The sequence below is a fragment of the Amblyomma mixtum genome, chromosome 2 (assembly GCF_055824585.1).
Source record: "Amblyomma mixtum isolate Tamu chromosome 2, ASM5582458v1, whole genome shotgun sequence".
NCBI lineage: Eukaryota > Metazoa > Arthropoda > Arachnida > Ixodida > Ixodidae > Amblyomma > Amblyomma mixtum.
This window is the reverse complement of record NC_143013.1, coordinates 15,888,931-15,906,283: the sequence shown is the minus strand read 5'-3', so window position 1 is coordinate 15,906,283 and position 17,353 is coordinate 15,888,931. Positions and strand designations below refer to the sequence as shown.

The 17,353-nt window shown below is 48.5% G+C and overlaps 1 protein-coding gene and 1 pseudogene across 1 annotated transcript; both read left to right on the top strand.

The window, feature by feature from the left end:
* The first annotated feature begins 631 nt into the window (after nt 1–631).
* LOC149358527 (palmitoyltransferase ZDHHC20-B pseudogene) lies at nt 632–6,244 on the top strand (annotated as a pseudogene).
* A 7,702-nt stretch (nt 6,245–13,946) lies between these two features.
* Nucleotides 13,947–16,150, top strand: LOC149358526 (uncharacterized). Its single transcript, XM_089568846.1, has one exon. It carries the CDS (start codon nt 13,968–13,970, stop codon nt 15,942–15,944), a length of 1,977 nt encoding a protein of 658 aa, XP_089424972.1. The 5' UTR covers nt 13,947–13,967; the 3' UTR covers nt 15,945–16,150.
* Nucleotides 16,151–17,353: the final 1,203 nt, after the last annotated feature.

The following is a 17,353-nucleotide window of genomic DNA, read 5'->3' as shown; positions in this document are numbered from 1 at the left end:
AACCAGGAGGACGATGATCAGCATTGTGGCGCTGAGGCTGACTGTCCCGTACAGGAGCACCCAGGGAACTCGCCTTGGGCTGTTTAAGAAGCTGCTTCGAAATGCTTGGGTAGCGCTCTCCATGGTATCCAAGCTTCCATGAAGCAAACCGACGCCTTGAGAACGCAGGCACGCTCAGGCTCCTCAGGCTTAGCGCGAGAATGTGCACGTGGAAAGCGCACCCCCTGCCGGAGCTCTTCTACACTACTTCAGCACTCTACTTCAGAAAACACAATTCTTACTCGTACGAACGCACTCGTACCACTGGGCAACATGAAAAACCATTAGAAGTAGTTTCATATTTTTGTTTCGGCTAACGTTTTAAGGTAAGAAAGGTCTAGTGCGACGAACTACCAAAAAAAAGAATGATCATGTACCTCGCGCCACGCTAGCTCTGTTTTTGTCTTTCCTTTTTTATATACAAATTTTTTTCGGCCTTTGTGCAAAAAAGAAATTGATGTACGTAAAAAGGCTTCCAGAATTAATAAGGCGAGAAGATAGCGAGCTACGTTTCCCTCCGATTATTGTTTTCCGGGCGATTTCCTGAACCCTTTACCCACATATGTTAAAAGACACGGTACGTGCGTCGTAGATGAGGATAGAAGAAGAACGCCAAGTGAGCGTGCCACGAGGTGGTGATGAAGAAAAAGAAGACTCTGCTTGCATGCGGTCCCTGGACGACCTGTCCGTGGACGCTCGCGAAGAACGCCAGCAGACCGGCGACCGCAAGCGTCGTCGTAGCTGGCTCTCCCTGCTGCTCAACTGGCTTCCCTTGGTCCTGGTGTCGGCCTTGATAGTCTGGGCCTACTACGCGTACGTGCTGGTCTTCTGCGGATCAGTCGTCCAGGACAGCGCCTTCAAGGCCGCCTTCTTCGGCGTCGGCTTCCACCTGCTGCTCTTCCTCTGCCTCTGGTAACTGCGGCCACCGATTGTTGATATCGCTTCCATAGGCTCCCCTTAAAGAGGACCATCTCAACCAATTTTTTCACAAGGATGCTCTTATGGACTAGTGCGTTTGACATGGCCAAAAGTAACAGCGCAGACACAGGACGATGAAGACGCCGGCACGGCTGTTGTGTCGTCCAACTTCATCGCCCTGTCTCCGCTCTGTTACTTTCCATTGAGTAATTTTTTTTATCTAGGTAAAAACCGCTTGTGTGGCGCTTTCTGACATACACTGTTCGTTCACTATCAAAAGACGCCTTTATAGGTGAGAAGATCGGTTTTAGAGTGGAACTTTTTTCCCACCTAGTTCAAATTGGCGACTCGGAAAAGGACTCCGTGATCAAGGTTTCGATGTGAACGGCAGTGTAGCCAGGATGCAGGGATCCGGGCTCCCAAAACTGTCTCTGCGTCATCGCAGTTTGCTTCCGGTAACGGCAGGAGGCGGCGATACCGGTATTTCATTTTTGGACCCTTTCTAGTTTGTTGTAACTTTGTCTTCAGTTAAAGTGGCCTATTTGGGGATCAGAACAACGAAATTTACTTTCCGCGTGTGTCACGTGCGGCTGGTACCGAGAACCGTCACTGAGACCCAGCCTTGCTATGCGTGAGCGGTGTGCATCGTCCCTTGTGGATGCGCAGGTCTTACGCGCGGACCACCGTGGCGAGTGCGGCGCCCATACCGCGCCTCTTCTCGCTCAGCGTGGGCGAGCGGCAGGCCCTGGAGCACTGCCACAACGAGCACACACGCCGCGATGTGCTGCGGACGCTGGCCGCCGATCGGCGCCTGCTCACCATCGGCCCCGACGGCTGCGTGCGCTACTGCGAGCCCTGCTGCCTCATCAAGCCCGACCGCTGCCACCACTGCTCCGCCTGCCGAAGGTATTAAAGGGACACTGAGGAGAAATTGAAGTTGGCTTGTATCGACAGAATACCAGCTCCTGATTACAAAAACGCCACTCATACTGACAACAAAGCTCTTGTAACGTAGAAAAGAGCAAGAACCAAAATACAGGTATCGCCGCCACAGGCTAAACTCGCAAGTACAAGCGTCATGACGTCATATAACAAAACAGTGTTGCTAGAACCAATGGTTCTAGCAACGATAGGACACGAGAAGCACAAATCACTGAGGCGCAGCCAATGCATGCGCAAATCTCCTTGACGTCGCCAGATGGCGCCACGTGCCGGGCAGCTACGCGCTCGCCTGAAGCATCGGGACCACGGTGGAAGAAACAGACTATATTCTTCCACCGTGATCGGGACCAATCAGCGCCTGCTCGCCGGCGTTAGGCGGGCTCCCGGTATTCCGCTAGCGGTATCAAGATACACGGTATGCTAAAGGTGTCTATTTGCGAGAACTTCGTTGACGACTTCGAGAACGAGATCCATCGTAACGCTCGCAAAACGCCGGTGCAAACGTAAGCGAAGCGACTGTAGCGACGGCCGCAATAGCCGATAGATGCGTTCAACGTGCGGCCGGCGGTAGCTTTCTTTTCGGCTGCTGCTAGGCCGCACTGCTGGCGGCCAGAAATCACGGAGTCTGCACACGTCATGTCACGTCATGTTTCACGTCACTTAGTCCTCTGTCGTCATAGCCGAATCCCAAGTTTGAATCACAGCGGCGGGAAAAACCTTTTCAACTTCGAATCCAAATTTCTTAGAAATAAATGCATTTTTCGCTGCCGGCCAAGTGGCAACAAAGCCATGACATGCCGAACTATCGGATTTTGCTATAAAAAATATATTAATAGTGCTCTCCTCAGTGTCCCTTTAAGGCGAAAGCCTTTAATGCCTCATCGTTGTCGACAGAAGGTTGTCAGCAGAGGTGTCACGCTTCTCGGTTCGTCGAAATGGTTATGACGTCAGAGTGCACGGATTCGAAGTAATGAGGTCACCCACGGATGCCTGACGCCCCCTTTTGGAGCAGACGACAGCTAATAAAAAATAGTTGTTGTCCCCTCCGACAGGGGATGTAAGGCGTCCGTGGGGGACCACATTACATACCCCATTACTGCGAACAGCGCCATGGATACAACCTGACCCATCGAAGCAGAGAGAGAGTCGTGCTAAAGAAGCAGTCAAAGTCGGCAGTCAAAGTGTGCAGTTGTAATGCGTAGTCAAAGTGTGTAGTCAAATAAACTTGTACATCACAAACAGTCTCGCAGTCAATGCCAAACAGTGCGTCAGGAAAGGCTTTCGCCTTGCGGCACTTTAGAGAGCCAAAGTGCCCCCTGAATTTTTTTTATGCAGCTGCTCCTGGTCGAAGCAGTCAACTGGCTTTCTTAATGGTTGCACTCTACAATGGGGCATGTTAAAACCATCAATCTGGTGACAGAAAACTGCCCAGAATGTAACCATCCACTATAACATAGCTTTCAAATAATATGCAACCAGGGTAAAGAAGACGCCTATTTAAAAGTGCTGGAAAAAAACTTTGAGATCACTGCGACGACCCGCATTGGAGCAGTGCGAAAGCAAAACGTCCGTATACTATATCGACGTCCGTGGCTGTTCTGACGTCCATGTACTATACCGATGTCCATGGCTATTTTGACGCTAAGCGCATTTTTTGCGTTTTTTCGTGTTGAACTACCTAATTACACCTCATGAATCAAATTTTTCCCACGGAAACACTTTGCCACACACTATCTGTCATAATCGCACTTTCCCACATTTTTCTTCAGAGAACGACGTAATCGTGCGAAGAAAATTGCGGCCACTTTTTGCTGAAGCGACAGAGCCATATAATGCTCTCGCATTTCTAACTATATATGGATTACACGATGACCACAGTCCAGTCTCCACAACGAAACAGATAATCTCAATCAGGGATGGTAGGGGAATCGGTCTAGTTATATTCATAATGGGTTTACGTGAGGTATTCAAAGAAATGTATTCGAAAGAGGTGAGAACAAAATTAAGTGAGAATAGTATTATTCTATTTGCTGATGACATTGCCCTGTTTAAGTAGCTCAGGGGACAAATTACAGTTGATGATTGTGGACATAAACAGGCAAAGCATAACTATAGGCCAATAGATGGTTATGAACTCCAAGAAATGTCCAATAGCCGTAGAAGCGAACAGCTCACAATAGAAGGCAAAGGACTGGAAATTGTAAGCAAATCTATCTACTTAGGGCAGGTAGAGACCGCAGACTAGGACCGTGAGCGCGAAGTAGCTAAGAGAATAAGAATGGAGCGCAGTGCATATGGAAGGTACTCTCAGATCATGAATAGGAACTTACCAGTGTCCCTCAAGACGAAAGAATATAATTGCATCTAACTAGTACACATATATGGGGCAGAAACACGGAGGCTGAAGAAAAGTATCGAAATTAAACTCAGAGAAGCGCCTCGAGCAAAGGTAAGAAAAATTGCTGGCGCAACTTTAGGAGACAGGCAGAGTGGGTTAGCTAGAGAACCAAGTCGAGTTAGGGATATCCTATTCGAAATCAATAAGAATAAATAGACATGGGCAGGGCATGTAATGCTTAGGGAAGATAATCGATGGTCGTTAAGGCTAACCGACTGAATTCAAAGAGAAGGCAAACGTAGTAGGAAGTGGGAGAGGGGGAGGTGGGCAGATGAGATAAGGAAGTTTGCAGGGGCAAGGTGGTCGCAGCTAGCGCAGCGCAGGAATTGGAGTCAACGGGAGAGGCATTTGTGCTGCTGTAGATGTAAATGGGATGATGATGATGATGATGATGATGATGATGATGATGATGATTATGATGATAGTGATGATTAGGCATATCTTCTCCTGTTCTGTCGTTTCTGAGGCTCTGAGCGCCGTTATCAGCAAGAAATGACACTTGAAGACTATATGGACGCGCTTCTGTAATAAGACGTTGGAATGATGCAAATTTCTTACACGTGTTTTTGCACCATCAGCGAGGATGTCCAACCCGTTTAAAACAAATATATATCATCCGGACGTGTGCAGGAAAGCAGGCTGTAGGTGACTGCCAGCCCGAAATTTTTCAGTGGGCTTTCAACTTCCGCGATCACCACACTTCCCCCACTTGCATCGTCTGAAACAGTAAGAGGTACAGGGTTGGTCAAAAGTTCCCAGGCCACTTGGTCCGCTTTTCATCGGTATATCCTAGTACTTAAGATTCCGATAACGCTATCAAGGTTCTCAGACGGTAGAACGATCCTTCTTCTATTCTCTAGAGATATTTTGAGCTTCGAGGGTATCTCAACTGCCCGACCATGCTGGTCAAAAGCAAACCTTGTGGCCGTGGAACTTTTGACTTACCCTGTACATCAGCCGCGACAGCTGCGAGACGAACTTTTTAACCTTGTTTATCTTTTTATCATTAGCCTTTTACCAATAATCATAACTGAGGTGCTCTCTGAGGCACCTTAAGGGTCAACACGCTATTTCCCGCCAGTTCTCTCCTTTAGCCTGTAATCCCAGTTCATTTCTCAATCACCTCACTTCAGCAATGATTGCTGTCCCTGAAATTAGGACCGATTACTTAGCTTCAATATCGAATGCTCCAGAATGCAAACACTGTACTCTGATTCAGCATCCACATTTTTTGTTTTGATTTACCGATGCTGTTGGATCCTATTTTAAATCGCGATATATTATGCCGCCAGAACCTTCGCTTTTCAATCGTTTCCCAAGCTCGAAGAGTAGAGATATGACACCGGCAATTGAAGCTTGTCTCTACTCTTACATACGTACATACCCCATCGCAGGTGCATACCGAAGATGGACCACCACTGCCCATGGTTCAACAACTGCGTGTGCTTCAGTACCTACAAGTTTTTCCTGCTCACGCTGTTCTATGCGGTAGCGTTGTCACTCTTCGGAGTGGCCACCACGGGGGAGTACGTGGTCGAGAGGTGGATAGAGGCGCACATGGTGGCCTCCACTTTCCACCTCACTTTCCTCGCCGTGGTGGGCGCCGCGGTGGCGCTGGGCCTCGGCGCTTTTCTGTGGCACCACGTGGCCATGGTGCTGAGCAACGAGACCACGCTGGAGAATATGCGTGCCCCACTCTTCCGGACGCCCGGCGACTCGTTCGACATCGGCACCTACCGGAACTTCGTCGAGGTGTTCGGTCCCCGGGTGTCGCTGTGGATGCTACCCGTGTTCACAAGCACCGGCGATGGAGCACGATTCCCGACCAAGCTGCACCCGATACCTGAGGAGTTTTTCGACTCCCAGCCGCCTTCCGGGGAAACTAGTGGCTCTAACGGCACGCTGATCCACAGCCCTTCGGTCGCCACTGTAGCTGTCGTCCCATAGGTGCATGCGGTACCTTATATGTAGTTGCTTAATCAATGCAGTCTTGTCAAAAAATTATCACTAAACTTAAATAAAACACCGACCTCCGTAGAGCGATTAACCATAAGAACATACGGAATAAATACCGCTCCTATTCATATGCTGTTATAAAACTGCCTTGGTATACAGATTCACAAGGCTTCTTTAAACGTCGTTTCGTACACTAAGCTTGCCCTCAATTTTCACTCTGCTTGCACTAAAATTTATGAGCAAACGCTGAATCATGCATCGAATGTAAACCTTCCGTATAAATAGTCAAGGGAGGCAGTTCTGATTAAGAAATTTAATTCCTTCGTTTCCAAAGCGCGTTAGATGTAATAGCATATTGTACAATTCGCACAAGGATGATTAGGCTGGATGTGTATAGATTACATGATGCATATTGAATACTGAAATTAAAAATGGCTGTGGCTTAGCTTGGTTAAGCCTGGTAATTGCGAAAGCAATATCCGTACCTACGCCATGGTTCAGCTGGTAGTGTATCTGGTGGTGGTGCTTGTGGTTAGACTTGTGGTGATGCATCGGTTATACAATCCAATCCAATCCAATATGCTAATATGGTAGCTACCGGCCTCGCTACGCGACGGGCTGAAAGTGCAACTAGTATTGCTTTCGCAATAATATTACTATTATTGCGTTCCTAAACATTCCATTCTGGGAGCATATGCTATCAGCAAACAAAAAGAGCAATAGCAAGAAGCAAGCACGGCTACTTTAAAATAAAGATTTTATTGAGAGAAGTTTGTGTATATAGACCGCTCACAAACTTAAAAATGGTTGTGGCTTAGCTTGGTTAAGCCTGGTAATTGCGAAAGCAATATCCGTAGCTACGCCATGGTTCAGCTGGTAGTGTAGCTGGTGGTGGTGCTTGTGGTTAGACTTGTGGTGATGCATCGGTTATACAATCCAATCCAATCCAATACAATATGCTAATATGGTAGCTACCGGCCTCGCTACGCGACGGGCTGAAAGTGCAACTAGTGTTGCTTTCGCAATAAAAGAATTCCTGCAGGCGCACATTAATCCCCGAATCCAAGCAATTAAACAGTGAAGGCCGTGATATTTCTCGCTTTAGGCCACTTCTTTTTTTTCCATTTTACGACCACAACAATCTTTTTCTCGTTTCCCGAAAAATTCGGCCTATGTAGCTTCATCGAAAGGGCAAATGTTTAAAATAGTGGCAGCCGGCCCGATGTATCCTTTTGGTGACAGTCTTTCTGTATCGGAGTGTGTCAGAAATCAGAATTTACGTCTAATAATCCCTACATGCCACCTTAATGGTACACGATGCCATAAAGCGCCCTTAGTTGGCGTCATTTCTAGTTATCAGCGGTTCGGTGCTGCTGTCGCTCCGATCGATTATTCAGATATGGAGATCTGGCACAGTGCTCGATCACTCTCGCCTTTATTCGATCTCATCACCATGGCTGGCGAAGAGTGCTGAGAGCCTGGTGCCACGCGCCCTGAACGACAGTAAAGCTTACAAGCGCCAATGGTGGCTGAGGCCAAACGCTCCCTTATAGATTATCGTTCACGTGGTAGAAGCAGGCGAACGTTCAATTCCGGACAATATAGTAAAGGAGCGTAGTACTCCTTAGGAAACCGATTCCTTAACATTGTGCATGTGTATTTCTGCGAGGGTTTATCTTTGTTACTCACTTGTACTGCACGATAAGTATGCCAATCCCTTGCGCTCATCCTTGTTGATAGTTACTTGCACTATTACTTATCGACGGGCCAGTTTCTTCAAAAACTGAGAAAAGATACATATCTGCTCACAGTTAAGCATATATACCTTTGGCAGAACATTTTCACATAGCCGCAGATGCAAATTCTGATGTGTGCTTTTGCACGATGCATAGAAATAAACGAGATGTGCAGCACAAATATGACGAAGGCAACTCCTTCAGCTTGCAGTTGTGTTCCGTCTGTCCCGCAGCGCTCACTCTGATTTCTTCAGTAAACTGTGCACGATATTGACCTTCGTCTTCGCTCTAAAGAGCCCTGTTCACGCGTGGCTATTTTCTCTGTGCATAAGGCAAAAGCTCAATCCGCGTTCCAACAATGCAAGAGAGCTGGACTTTTCCTCTAGCCCATGCTACGTTTCGTCAGATATGCAGTGTCGAGAAAATGTAGGCGCGCCGCCTTGCGGGAAAGCAACCGAGAGCCGGGAGCAGAAACAGGCTGGCATCTTTGAGAGGTTGGTTGAAAATTTAAAAAAAAAGCGAGCTGCACGGAAACATTGTTGTCTTCAGAAATCAAGCGATATAAGACTCGTTTAGGTAATAACACATCGCAGTTTCCGTATAGCCGTGAAAAATTACATTGCGTATTGAGAGGGGTATAACACCGCATAGATGTGGACGTAAAGGATACAAACAATTCAGATGTCACGCTAAACGAAAAGAGCTTCAAACAAGGCGCTATACAGTGGTAATGCGAGCAGTTCACTTGACGCAACTGAGACAACTTTATACATACAGCCTCTAGAAATCTCTTATAGACGTGAGGAAAAAAATTCGACAGCGTCACTTGAAGTTGCTTACGTATGGATTGCGAAAGCATGCCATGAATGCAAGATGTAGACGTTTGTTTGCGATTTGCGAAATGAATTCCTCGCGATTAGTCTTTTTTTTTTTAAAGTATAACACCACCCAAACACGAGCGCGCGCATGAGACACCACTGATATCGCTATACGACGAACGGTTGCATCACAATGTTCATACGACAATTGACGGTGCATATGTCGGCTGTTCGAATCCGTGTTGCAAACTACCCTCCAACATAACTGGCACACGTAAGCCATATGTAACGAGAAATCGTATGGCACAAACCGGAACGCTGTACGCCAAATGGTTGCATCACAATTTTTGGTAGCAGTGTCGCGAAAACTGGCGCCGCATGGATGTCGGTCACTAGCAAGTACCACAATCGCTGAGCTACCGTACCGGCGCTAATAATGTCATAGTAATCGATTACTTATCGTCTTGTTCGGTCGCGGGTTTTTGTGCGCGGTTTTCACCCGGCGTGCTTCCCCACGTATGGACCCACTAGAACTTTCTTGGACACTTTTTGTTTTTGGACACTTACGTTCCCTGTGAGTGTGTGTGCATAGGGCGACATCAGTTGCCGCAATGTATCTTTGTTTCTGTAGACGGACGGATGTCCCTTTTTGATCGTGAGTCCAAATAAATTTCTCTTATGTGCGTCTTGTTCTGGTTTTTAGGCCAAACTGGCGCTAAGGTCTCTTTTTTCAGTGTTTCACTGTCAAATTATTGCATTTTCACTCTTGCGTCAATAGGTATGCTATCCTATTTTACATCGCCCACGAGCAATTCCTGTTAGTTAATTAAAGATGTTTATGGTACAGCCTTTGTCAAAAGTTTGGAGCCCAGGGGGTTTTATTTTGAGCCAAACTGTACCGTTCGTAATGAATCTCTAGCGCTCCTGAACGGGAAATTTCCTGAACGGGAGAAGATTTCTGGTACTGCCTCCTGCAATAGGTAGGACTTCCACCATTGCTCCTGGAGTCCCAATATAAAGCTTAGAAGTGAACCTTCTTGGCTCTAAACTTTTGACAAAGACTGTACCTATTTAACTGGCTCGCCTTACATGCTTGGTGTCATGTCTTCTTGTAAATGTCAATGTATCTGGTAACCTTAGCATGTGTACATATGTAAATAATTTTTTTTCTAAACACAGTTGTTCAGTTGCTTATCATGGGCGGTAAATGACCACTGAAGTCTGTCGCATTTAAGACCAAGTAGTCGTACTTGTAATCGGTTGTTGTTTTCTGTAAATTGTACTAGATTTCACCCAACCTTCTGAAAGAAGAAAGAGATTAAGTAAAACACAAAATTGTGAGCGGGCGAAGAGGCGGACATGCCGCTGTGTGACGTGTTTGCTCGCTCTTGTCTTTCAAAAATTCCCTCGTTCCAAAAAGCGGAACCGCAGATAGGCATCGAGAGAAGTTACGCACTGCGGATTTGTGGCGTCCTCTATGTGCAGCGGCGCGAGTTTGCACTTGAGCCTTCCGCTGCCTTGCGAAAAGAGGACGCCACTCTGTAGCGCGTCCAGAGCTACCTATGGTGCCTCGACACCATGTGCCTCGATCTAATGTCCGTTTCCAAGAAGTTGACACTTACTGTCCGTCTATTAGGAACACAAGAACTGTGCCTACCCCTGAACTCTTCAGAGAGGGCTTCTAAAAATTAATTTGAAATAAAACTGATATCTGTAAGCAGTATACGACGCTCTCATGTGTCAAAGACGCGAGAACGCTCATTTTCGCGACAATATTTTGATGTGGCTAAATGCACCCGTGCGCGAAAATCTACTAAGCCCACTGCTCTCCTTCAGCCTATTATATACCGCAATAACAAAGCAATCTTTTCTTTCTCGTGCATAGTGCAGTGCCATAGTGAAAAAAAAAAATTTCAAAATCGCTTTTGCCAGAATGTGTACAAAATATGAGCACGACTTATTATATTAAAATCGGTCCTCATTTAAATCACATTTTCGGCACATGTAACGGTCAATGTGCAGCCCACCATGAGCTTTGACTGTAATCAAAATGGTGTGCTGCAAAAATGCCTTGCATGCGCAAGTGCTACACTCGGCGAAAGTCTCACGAATCCATGTATGCACACTGTTTTCTAGCAAGCGCTTCAAGACATCAATGGAAAAGCGCTACCATCACTAGTTGATTAGGAGCCAGGTCAGCACATCCGAATCACACACACAGCGGCTCTATCTGGATCCGCCGGCATAAAACAAACATGCTCACACAGGAATCCCGGCTGCCACCCCAAACAGTTCTTATAGTAGGGCCGTGTACACGTCCAACACTTTACTGTATTCAGCGGCGCTTCACAACGAAACAACACAGTCGTATTATACCATAAAGTTCTCTGCTGCGCCGTGTTTCTCTGTGCCTCGCGAAATAATTACAAAGATGAAATTCTGATAGCAGATATGTACTATCCCCGTGTGGGCATATCTTTCCGTCCGAATGGTTCAATCCTTAGGTGTCGATGTAGACGGTAATTTACAGCTATTTGTGAAGGTGTTCAGGAACAATTTTGTTAAATTTCGTGCAACATGCAGGGCTACTGCTGCTGCTCACTGAACTACTTATCCGCTATCACATTTAATAAAAGCGAGAGGCGCAGCTACTGGCTCAGACAACGTCGTATTGCCTCTGTAAACTAGCACACGTGGTTACCAGGCGATGTATGGAAGCCTTGCTGACAAAAGGAAAACCTGACTTTCCATTCCTGAAGCAATGGCCTTGCCCCTTCTAATTTGGGCGAAATGTAACATTGCTTTTCAGATCAAGAAAGGTCCACAGAGTGAGCTGCTCCAAAACGACCCAAAATAAATGCAGTCCCTATACAGATCGGCCAGTGAAGCGCAAATTCTGCGCCGTGGAGCAAGACGGACTCTTCGAGAGCGACCAGTAAGATTGGTCGTGCGTTTGACTCGTTTTGAAGGTTCTGGTTCAGATAAAAAATATACATTGCCATTGAACTGCATTCGTGAATGACCCACAATATTCGTCACTGCCTCGCATAATGGGAATGCACATTTCACATCCGTGCTTTGCGCAGTTCCCGCGGTGCAGGATTTATTATTGCTCGCGCAACACTTGCCAGCTAAATTTCGCGTCGGCAAAGCTCCGTCTTCAAATTCCCTGACTAAATCTGGTGTCAGCCATCCAATTCCTTGACGAAGCTGCCACGCGGCGCTGGCTATAGGGCCCCCCGTCTCCCATGGACCCTGCAGACTTTCTGCCCGCCTTAAAAAATTGACAGTGGCTTATCTCGTCTATGCCGGGATATACGTAGTGAAAGCGAGCACAACGACGAGGCAAGCGGTCTGACGTCGTACCAAACGGCGGCGGCAGTTCTGCGGCAAGGCGCATGGTATGACGTCATGCCAGATGGCGCGGCGAGCGCGCGGCGTCCGCCAACTGCGGCGGTTGCTAGGCAACGCGTCAAGGTCGATCTTTGTGCCTCCTTGGAGCACCGCCACAGCGAAAACACAAGTTCGTGGCCAATGTAGCTTTCGCTACAATATTGTCTGATATTTTCAAGGGCCGCCATGGAACGCTGTTTCTTCATACTAACATTCTCCAGCATGTTCAGCAAATAAAACTAGTCACTGCCTCACAACAAGTACTCGTACAACAACAGATTTTCTTTCACCGACCTTACGTCTCGGCGATGTCCAGCTGACCTTTTTAAGGAAGAATGTGCACCAAGCAAAGGCTGGCTTTTTTTTTTTCAGAACTATGGCCACACGTTACGGGAACATGCATGCGTTTTGAAAACAACTTTATAAAAGTTTCAAAATAGGCAGGTGTCATTCTTTTCTCTGTCTTTATCGGTAAAAACTTATTCTTGGGCTTTTTATCGCTATTTTGACGTTTGTCCAGCATCGAAAGACGCATTTATCGCAGTGCAAATTGGATTTAAAAATCCTTCCTCGAGCGTATCCTAACTCGTGAGGTCCTCACCGAAAATGACGGAAAGTGAATAGCGGTGTAGCTTCGCCTCTGGGGTCAGCACCTAAAAATCGCTCTCGATGCTATTTGTTTAAAACATTTATGTTACCTGCTGCCCTGCAATGTAGGGGCCGAGGGGCACGTCAAGCCAAAATTTCTGGCTTTTTTCCCTCGGCCCTCACCATGTGTTCATGGGAAATAAATTGAAATTGAATTGAATTGAAATTTTGCCTCGGAAATCGGCCGGTGACGACGGCACCTTCTTTTCGTTTGTGGTCTTTTCTGGCTTCTAAAAACTCAGCTTTTGATGAGAGTGGCTTCTTTGTGGTGCGAGCGCGGTGTCCTATCGACAGAGGCCAACCTATATTGCTCCTCAAGGTCCCTTTAAGAAAAGAGTGAAAATTACATGAAGAAAAAAAGCTGTTGTCGTTTGTTCACCTCAGTAAACATGGCACATCCCAAAGCGGCGGGATTGGTGAGGTTTCAATGGTACCGCAGCGGTGGCCTAGTGGTCTGAGCGTCCGCCTCACATGTGGGAGGTAAGGGGTTCAATCCCCAGTGCCGCCGGGTACCCACCGGTGATGCAATGGGTACAAGCTTTCCAGTGGCTGGTGCTCGGCTTCTTTAGGGTGAAATTCTTGGGAAAAAGGTCTTTGATCCCACCTTGAGTAGAATAAAAACCTTGTGCCATGGCGCTTTTTGGCCACAGATGCCCTTGCGCAACAAAAAATCATCAAGTTTCATTGGTGGTCAGCGATCCATTGGTGGTACAGTGGATAGAGTGGCTGATTAGGATGTTCATGCGAATGGCAATGTTTTTGTTTACATGCATTGATATGTATTAGTATATTTGTTTCATTGCGTACTGCTGGGGAATGTCAAATTGTTCAGGGGGCAAAGACCTCGTTAGGCAGAGATGCCTTTAGTCCTCGCTGCCCGCAGGAAGTTTTTCTTTGTCTTTCTAAATAAGTGTTACCAACAGACTAAGATAAACGCCTCTTGCGAGTTCCCTTCCTAACGGTTAGCCGGTCTAAAGGTTGAAGATGAAGATTCTGTCCGTGCACTCTGCGCTCGTGAAGCTCGCCGTTCTGACGCCTGTTTCCATTTTCTGTGCAGGACCATTGCAGGTGTCTTCCTTCGCTTAGCTGCCCTGTCTTACTGCTAGCGACGATTCCGAGATGAGCGGAGAGTCAGCGCTTTCTTTTCTGCAGAAAATCTACGCCCCACGCAGTGTTATGACCAGAGGCTTGAGCCACGGAACAGCCGCCGCCATCTTCGCTGTGCTGTCTCTCGTGGGAGTTTGCGGCATCGCTGGGCTGCTCACGGTCATCGTGCGGGACTCGAAGGAGGTCTTGGTCAGCGAGACCATGGCCGCCGCGGTCAACAGAAGCACGCTGCCGGTGAGTCCACTTCGAAACGGCGCTGTGCCTGAGCAACCGGCGCACGAGAATCATCTCCAGGTGCCTCCCAAGCATTCAGCTTCGTTTTCGGCCGATAAACTGCAAGTGGCTGCCCGGAAACACGGTCGTAGGCTGAACGCCAGGAAGAATGCAAGTAATAAGTACAGTTTTTCCCCGAACTCCAACGCCTTCGAAGAAGTCAGAAGGGTGCCAGGCAGCGCCGGTGTTGGTGAAGCAGCGCTGTTGAACCACAACGGGACCACCCAGTTGGACAAGGATGCGTTGGTTTTTGTCAGAGACGAGGACTACTACGGAGATGTAGCCAAAGGGGTCAATAGTACTGGGGAAGTCGATGACGAGAAAGCGTTGGAAGGATCGAGAGACAACCCGCGTCAGAACTTATTTGTTAGAAAGGAAAGTACTTTCATTCTGAACTCTTCACGTTTGTCTTCATCTAAAGTATCGGAGTGGAGTACGTCGTCTTTGAGAGAGCGCACAGCCATAGCGGATTCCGCCGCCCCGCTTTCGATTTCGTTTCCGACCACGAGAAATGAAACTACGACCGCAAAAGTGACCAGTTATCCAACGGCAACTACCACAGCAAACATCACAAAAGGCCCGGTTAAGGAGTCCGACGCCCATGGCCTTCTCACGGATCAGGAGGCAGAAGACGGTGCCGCAGCAAGCCTCATGGCAAGCTTGTCGCCATGGCGTCTGTTCTGCTTCTACGACGACCGGAGCAGTATCCGGTCACCGGGATTCTCAATATCCGACTTCCCCGTGCAGCTCTGCACAGACATGGCCTACTGCTGCGTAGACGTGAACTCCAGGGGCCAGGTGATGGTTAACAAGCAGCTGAGGCGGTTTTTCAACGTCGTGGGCAAGCAGTTCCTGCCAGGAAGACACCTGTTCGTGACCCTCGGAGGCCATCGCGTGTTGGTGCACCATTTGGACGCGGCCCTGACCAACACTGCGCGCTTTGCCACAGAGCTTTCAGAAGAAGTGCAGGAACTAGGCGCCGGTGGCCTGGCGGTCTACCTGGAGGACGTGGAGATGCTGAAACACGCGTTCCGCGTCCACGACCTCATCATGGCCGTGCGGGGCGTGTCTGTGGCGGTGGTGCTGCCGCGGGACTTACGCCAGCAGGTGCGCTACTACCGCACCGAGATATACGCAAACACCAAGGACATGCTGGTCATCTCCCCGCCGTCGCAAGGCTATGGCAGGGATGCGCGGCAGCAGTTTGCTACCTGTCCGCACCCTCGCCGCAGCGTCCACGAGGGTTCGTCACTGGAGTTCATCTACCAGCTCTCGAGGACGCTGCTGTCTTCTATGGCCGACAGCACTGACTACGCTTCTGGCGCTGCAGAAGCCGATGACGAGCAGTCTGCGCCCCGTTATCTCATCGGGATCACGTTCGGCGGCCTCAAGTTCCAACTCAAGAACAGCAGCCATCACGATGTCGGCTCGCCGGGGACGTTCGTTCGCCGGGTGCCATACCGCGAAATCTGCAAGCAGCCGTGGCGCCACTGGTACGATAACGTGAGTGAGTGCTACGTCGCTTGGGACGGCGAGCGAAGTTGGATGTCTTCACTTGGCCCTCGTAGCGTCGGCTTCGCGAGAGAGCTGGCGAACGGCCTTGCTGTGTTCGACCTGGACTTCGACGACCACAGCGGCGAGTGCGGGAGAAGGTTCCCAGTTTTGAGGGCCCTTCGCGCAGCGTTGCTCGCTCAGCGTCTGAGGAAGACGACGTAGTGCGGGTGCGTGAACGAAGCCTCCGTTTGCCGCTCGTTCTTGGTCGAGAAGAATTCGGGCCTTCGGTGTGTCAAAAACAATTAAGACATTATTACAATAATGTAATTTAGAGGCACATTTATAAAAAGTGTGGATGAATATAAACTTTCGTGATTCTTGGTTGTGTGCTGCATGCGTCGATACCTCGAAAGTTATCGACCGCGTATTTATACATCGTAGAAAGACGTCTACCTGCTGTGGAATTAGCCTAAACTTCAGCCTATTTGCCCTTTATGGCGGTTTTACCCATGGAGTTAACTCAAGAATGAAATCACCTCAGGAGGCTACAAGCTTAGCAGTGCGGGTATACAAGCCGCAGCTCGGCGCGCTGCGAGGTGTAACTTTTGGAGGGTGCTCCGGGCAGCTATGAACTCTAAAATGCTGACGAGGCGAAAACAGTGTGAGGTCAGCCGGGTCGAACACAGACGCACGCGGCGATAGCAATGCTGCTGAAGAATATGTTCATCTTCGTTGTTGCCACGAATTTGCGTCGTCGTCGTCTTTACAATCGCCCCCGAAGAGAGGAGCCAACCTGGCGACTTAAGGCGCCGGTAAGATGGCGAGGTTGTAGCAAGGCCTTAGGCGCTGAACATGAACTGTCTCCCGTCCGCGGCGGCTGAGATCGGAAGATGGCGTGAGGGTTTCGACGACGGCGTAGTTAACAAGAGCAGCGCGCTCTATGACGTGGTAGGGGCCATGGTACTTGGAGTGAAAGTTCGAGGACTGTCCAGGAGTTATTTTTCAGTGTGGTGTTATCTTGTGCTTTTATCCAGATGAAGTGGGCCCCCAAAGAAGTCTTTGCATTCTTCTTCTTCTTCTCTTTTTCTTTTTCTTCTTCTTCCAGGACTTTCCCCAGGGTCCAAGACCATTGGTCGGCGAGACAGCCAAGCTACCCGTAAACCACGAAGACTCGTTGGTTAAAGCTGAATAAATGTGGACCTAGTGATTACGTTGTTGACTTGGTGAAGTGTCTTTGAGATAGGTACTGATGCGTACTTGCGTAATTATGAGTATGCTAATTAGGAACTACATAATGTTATGAAACTGAAGGCTGTCACGTTCTACACGTAAACGAAGCTTAAGTTTCCCCCGTGTCGTGTTCGTCGACCAAACGACGCAAGGCCGCTCCCGCAGCCCTTGCCTCCCTCCCGCATACAAGCCGGCCGCTTCCGAGAAACTAGCACGCGTCTCCCCCGACGACACCTGACCCCTACAGCCCCGCCGATTGACGCATTCTCCATTCCCTCTGGCTAGGCACCATAGGTCTGCACTCCCGCAGCACCCGAAGTGCTTTCTTTCACACTCTGCCTCTCTAGCCCCCCCCCCCCCCCCCTCCCCCCTACTGCAATAAACGCTTTAGTCTCCACCTA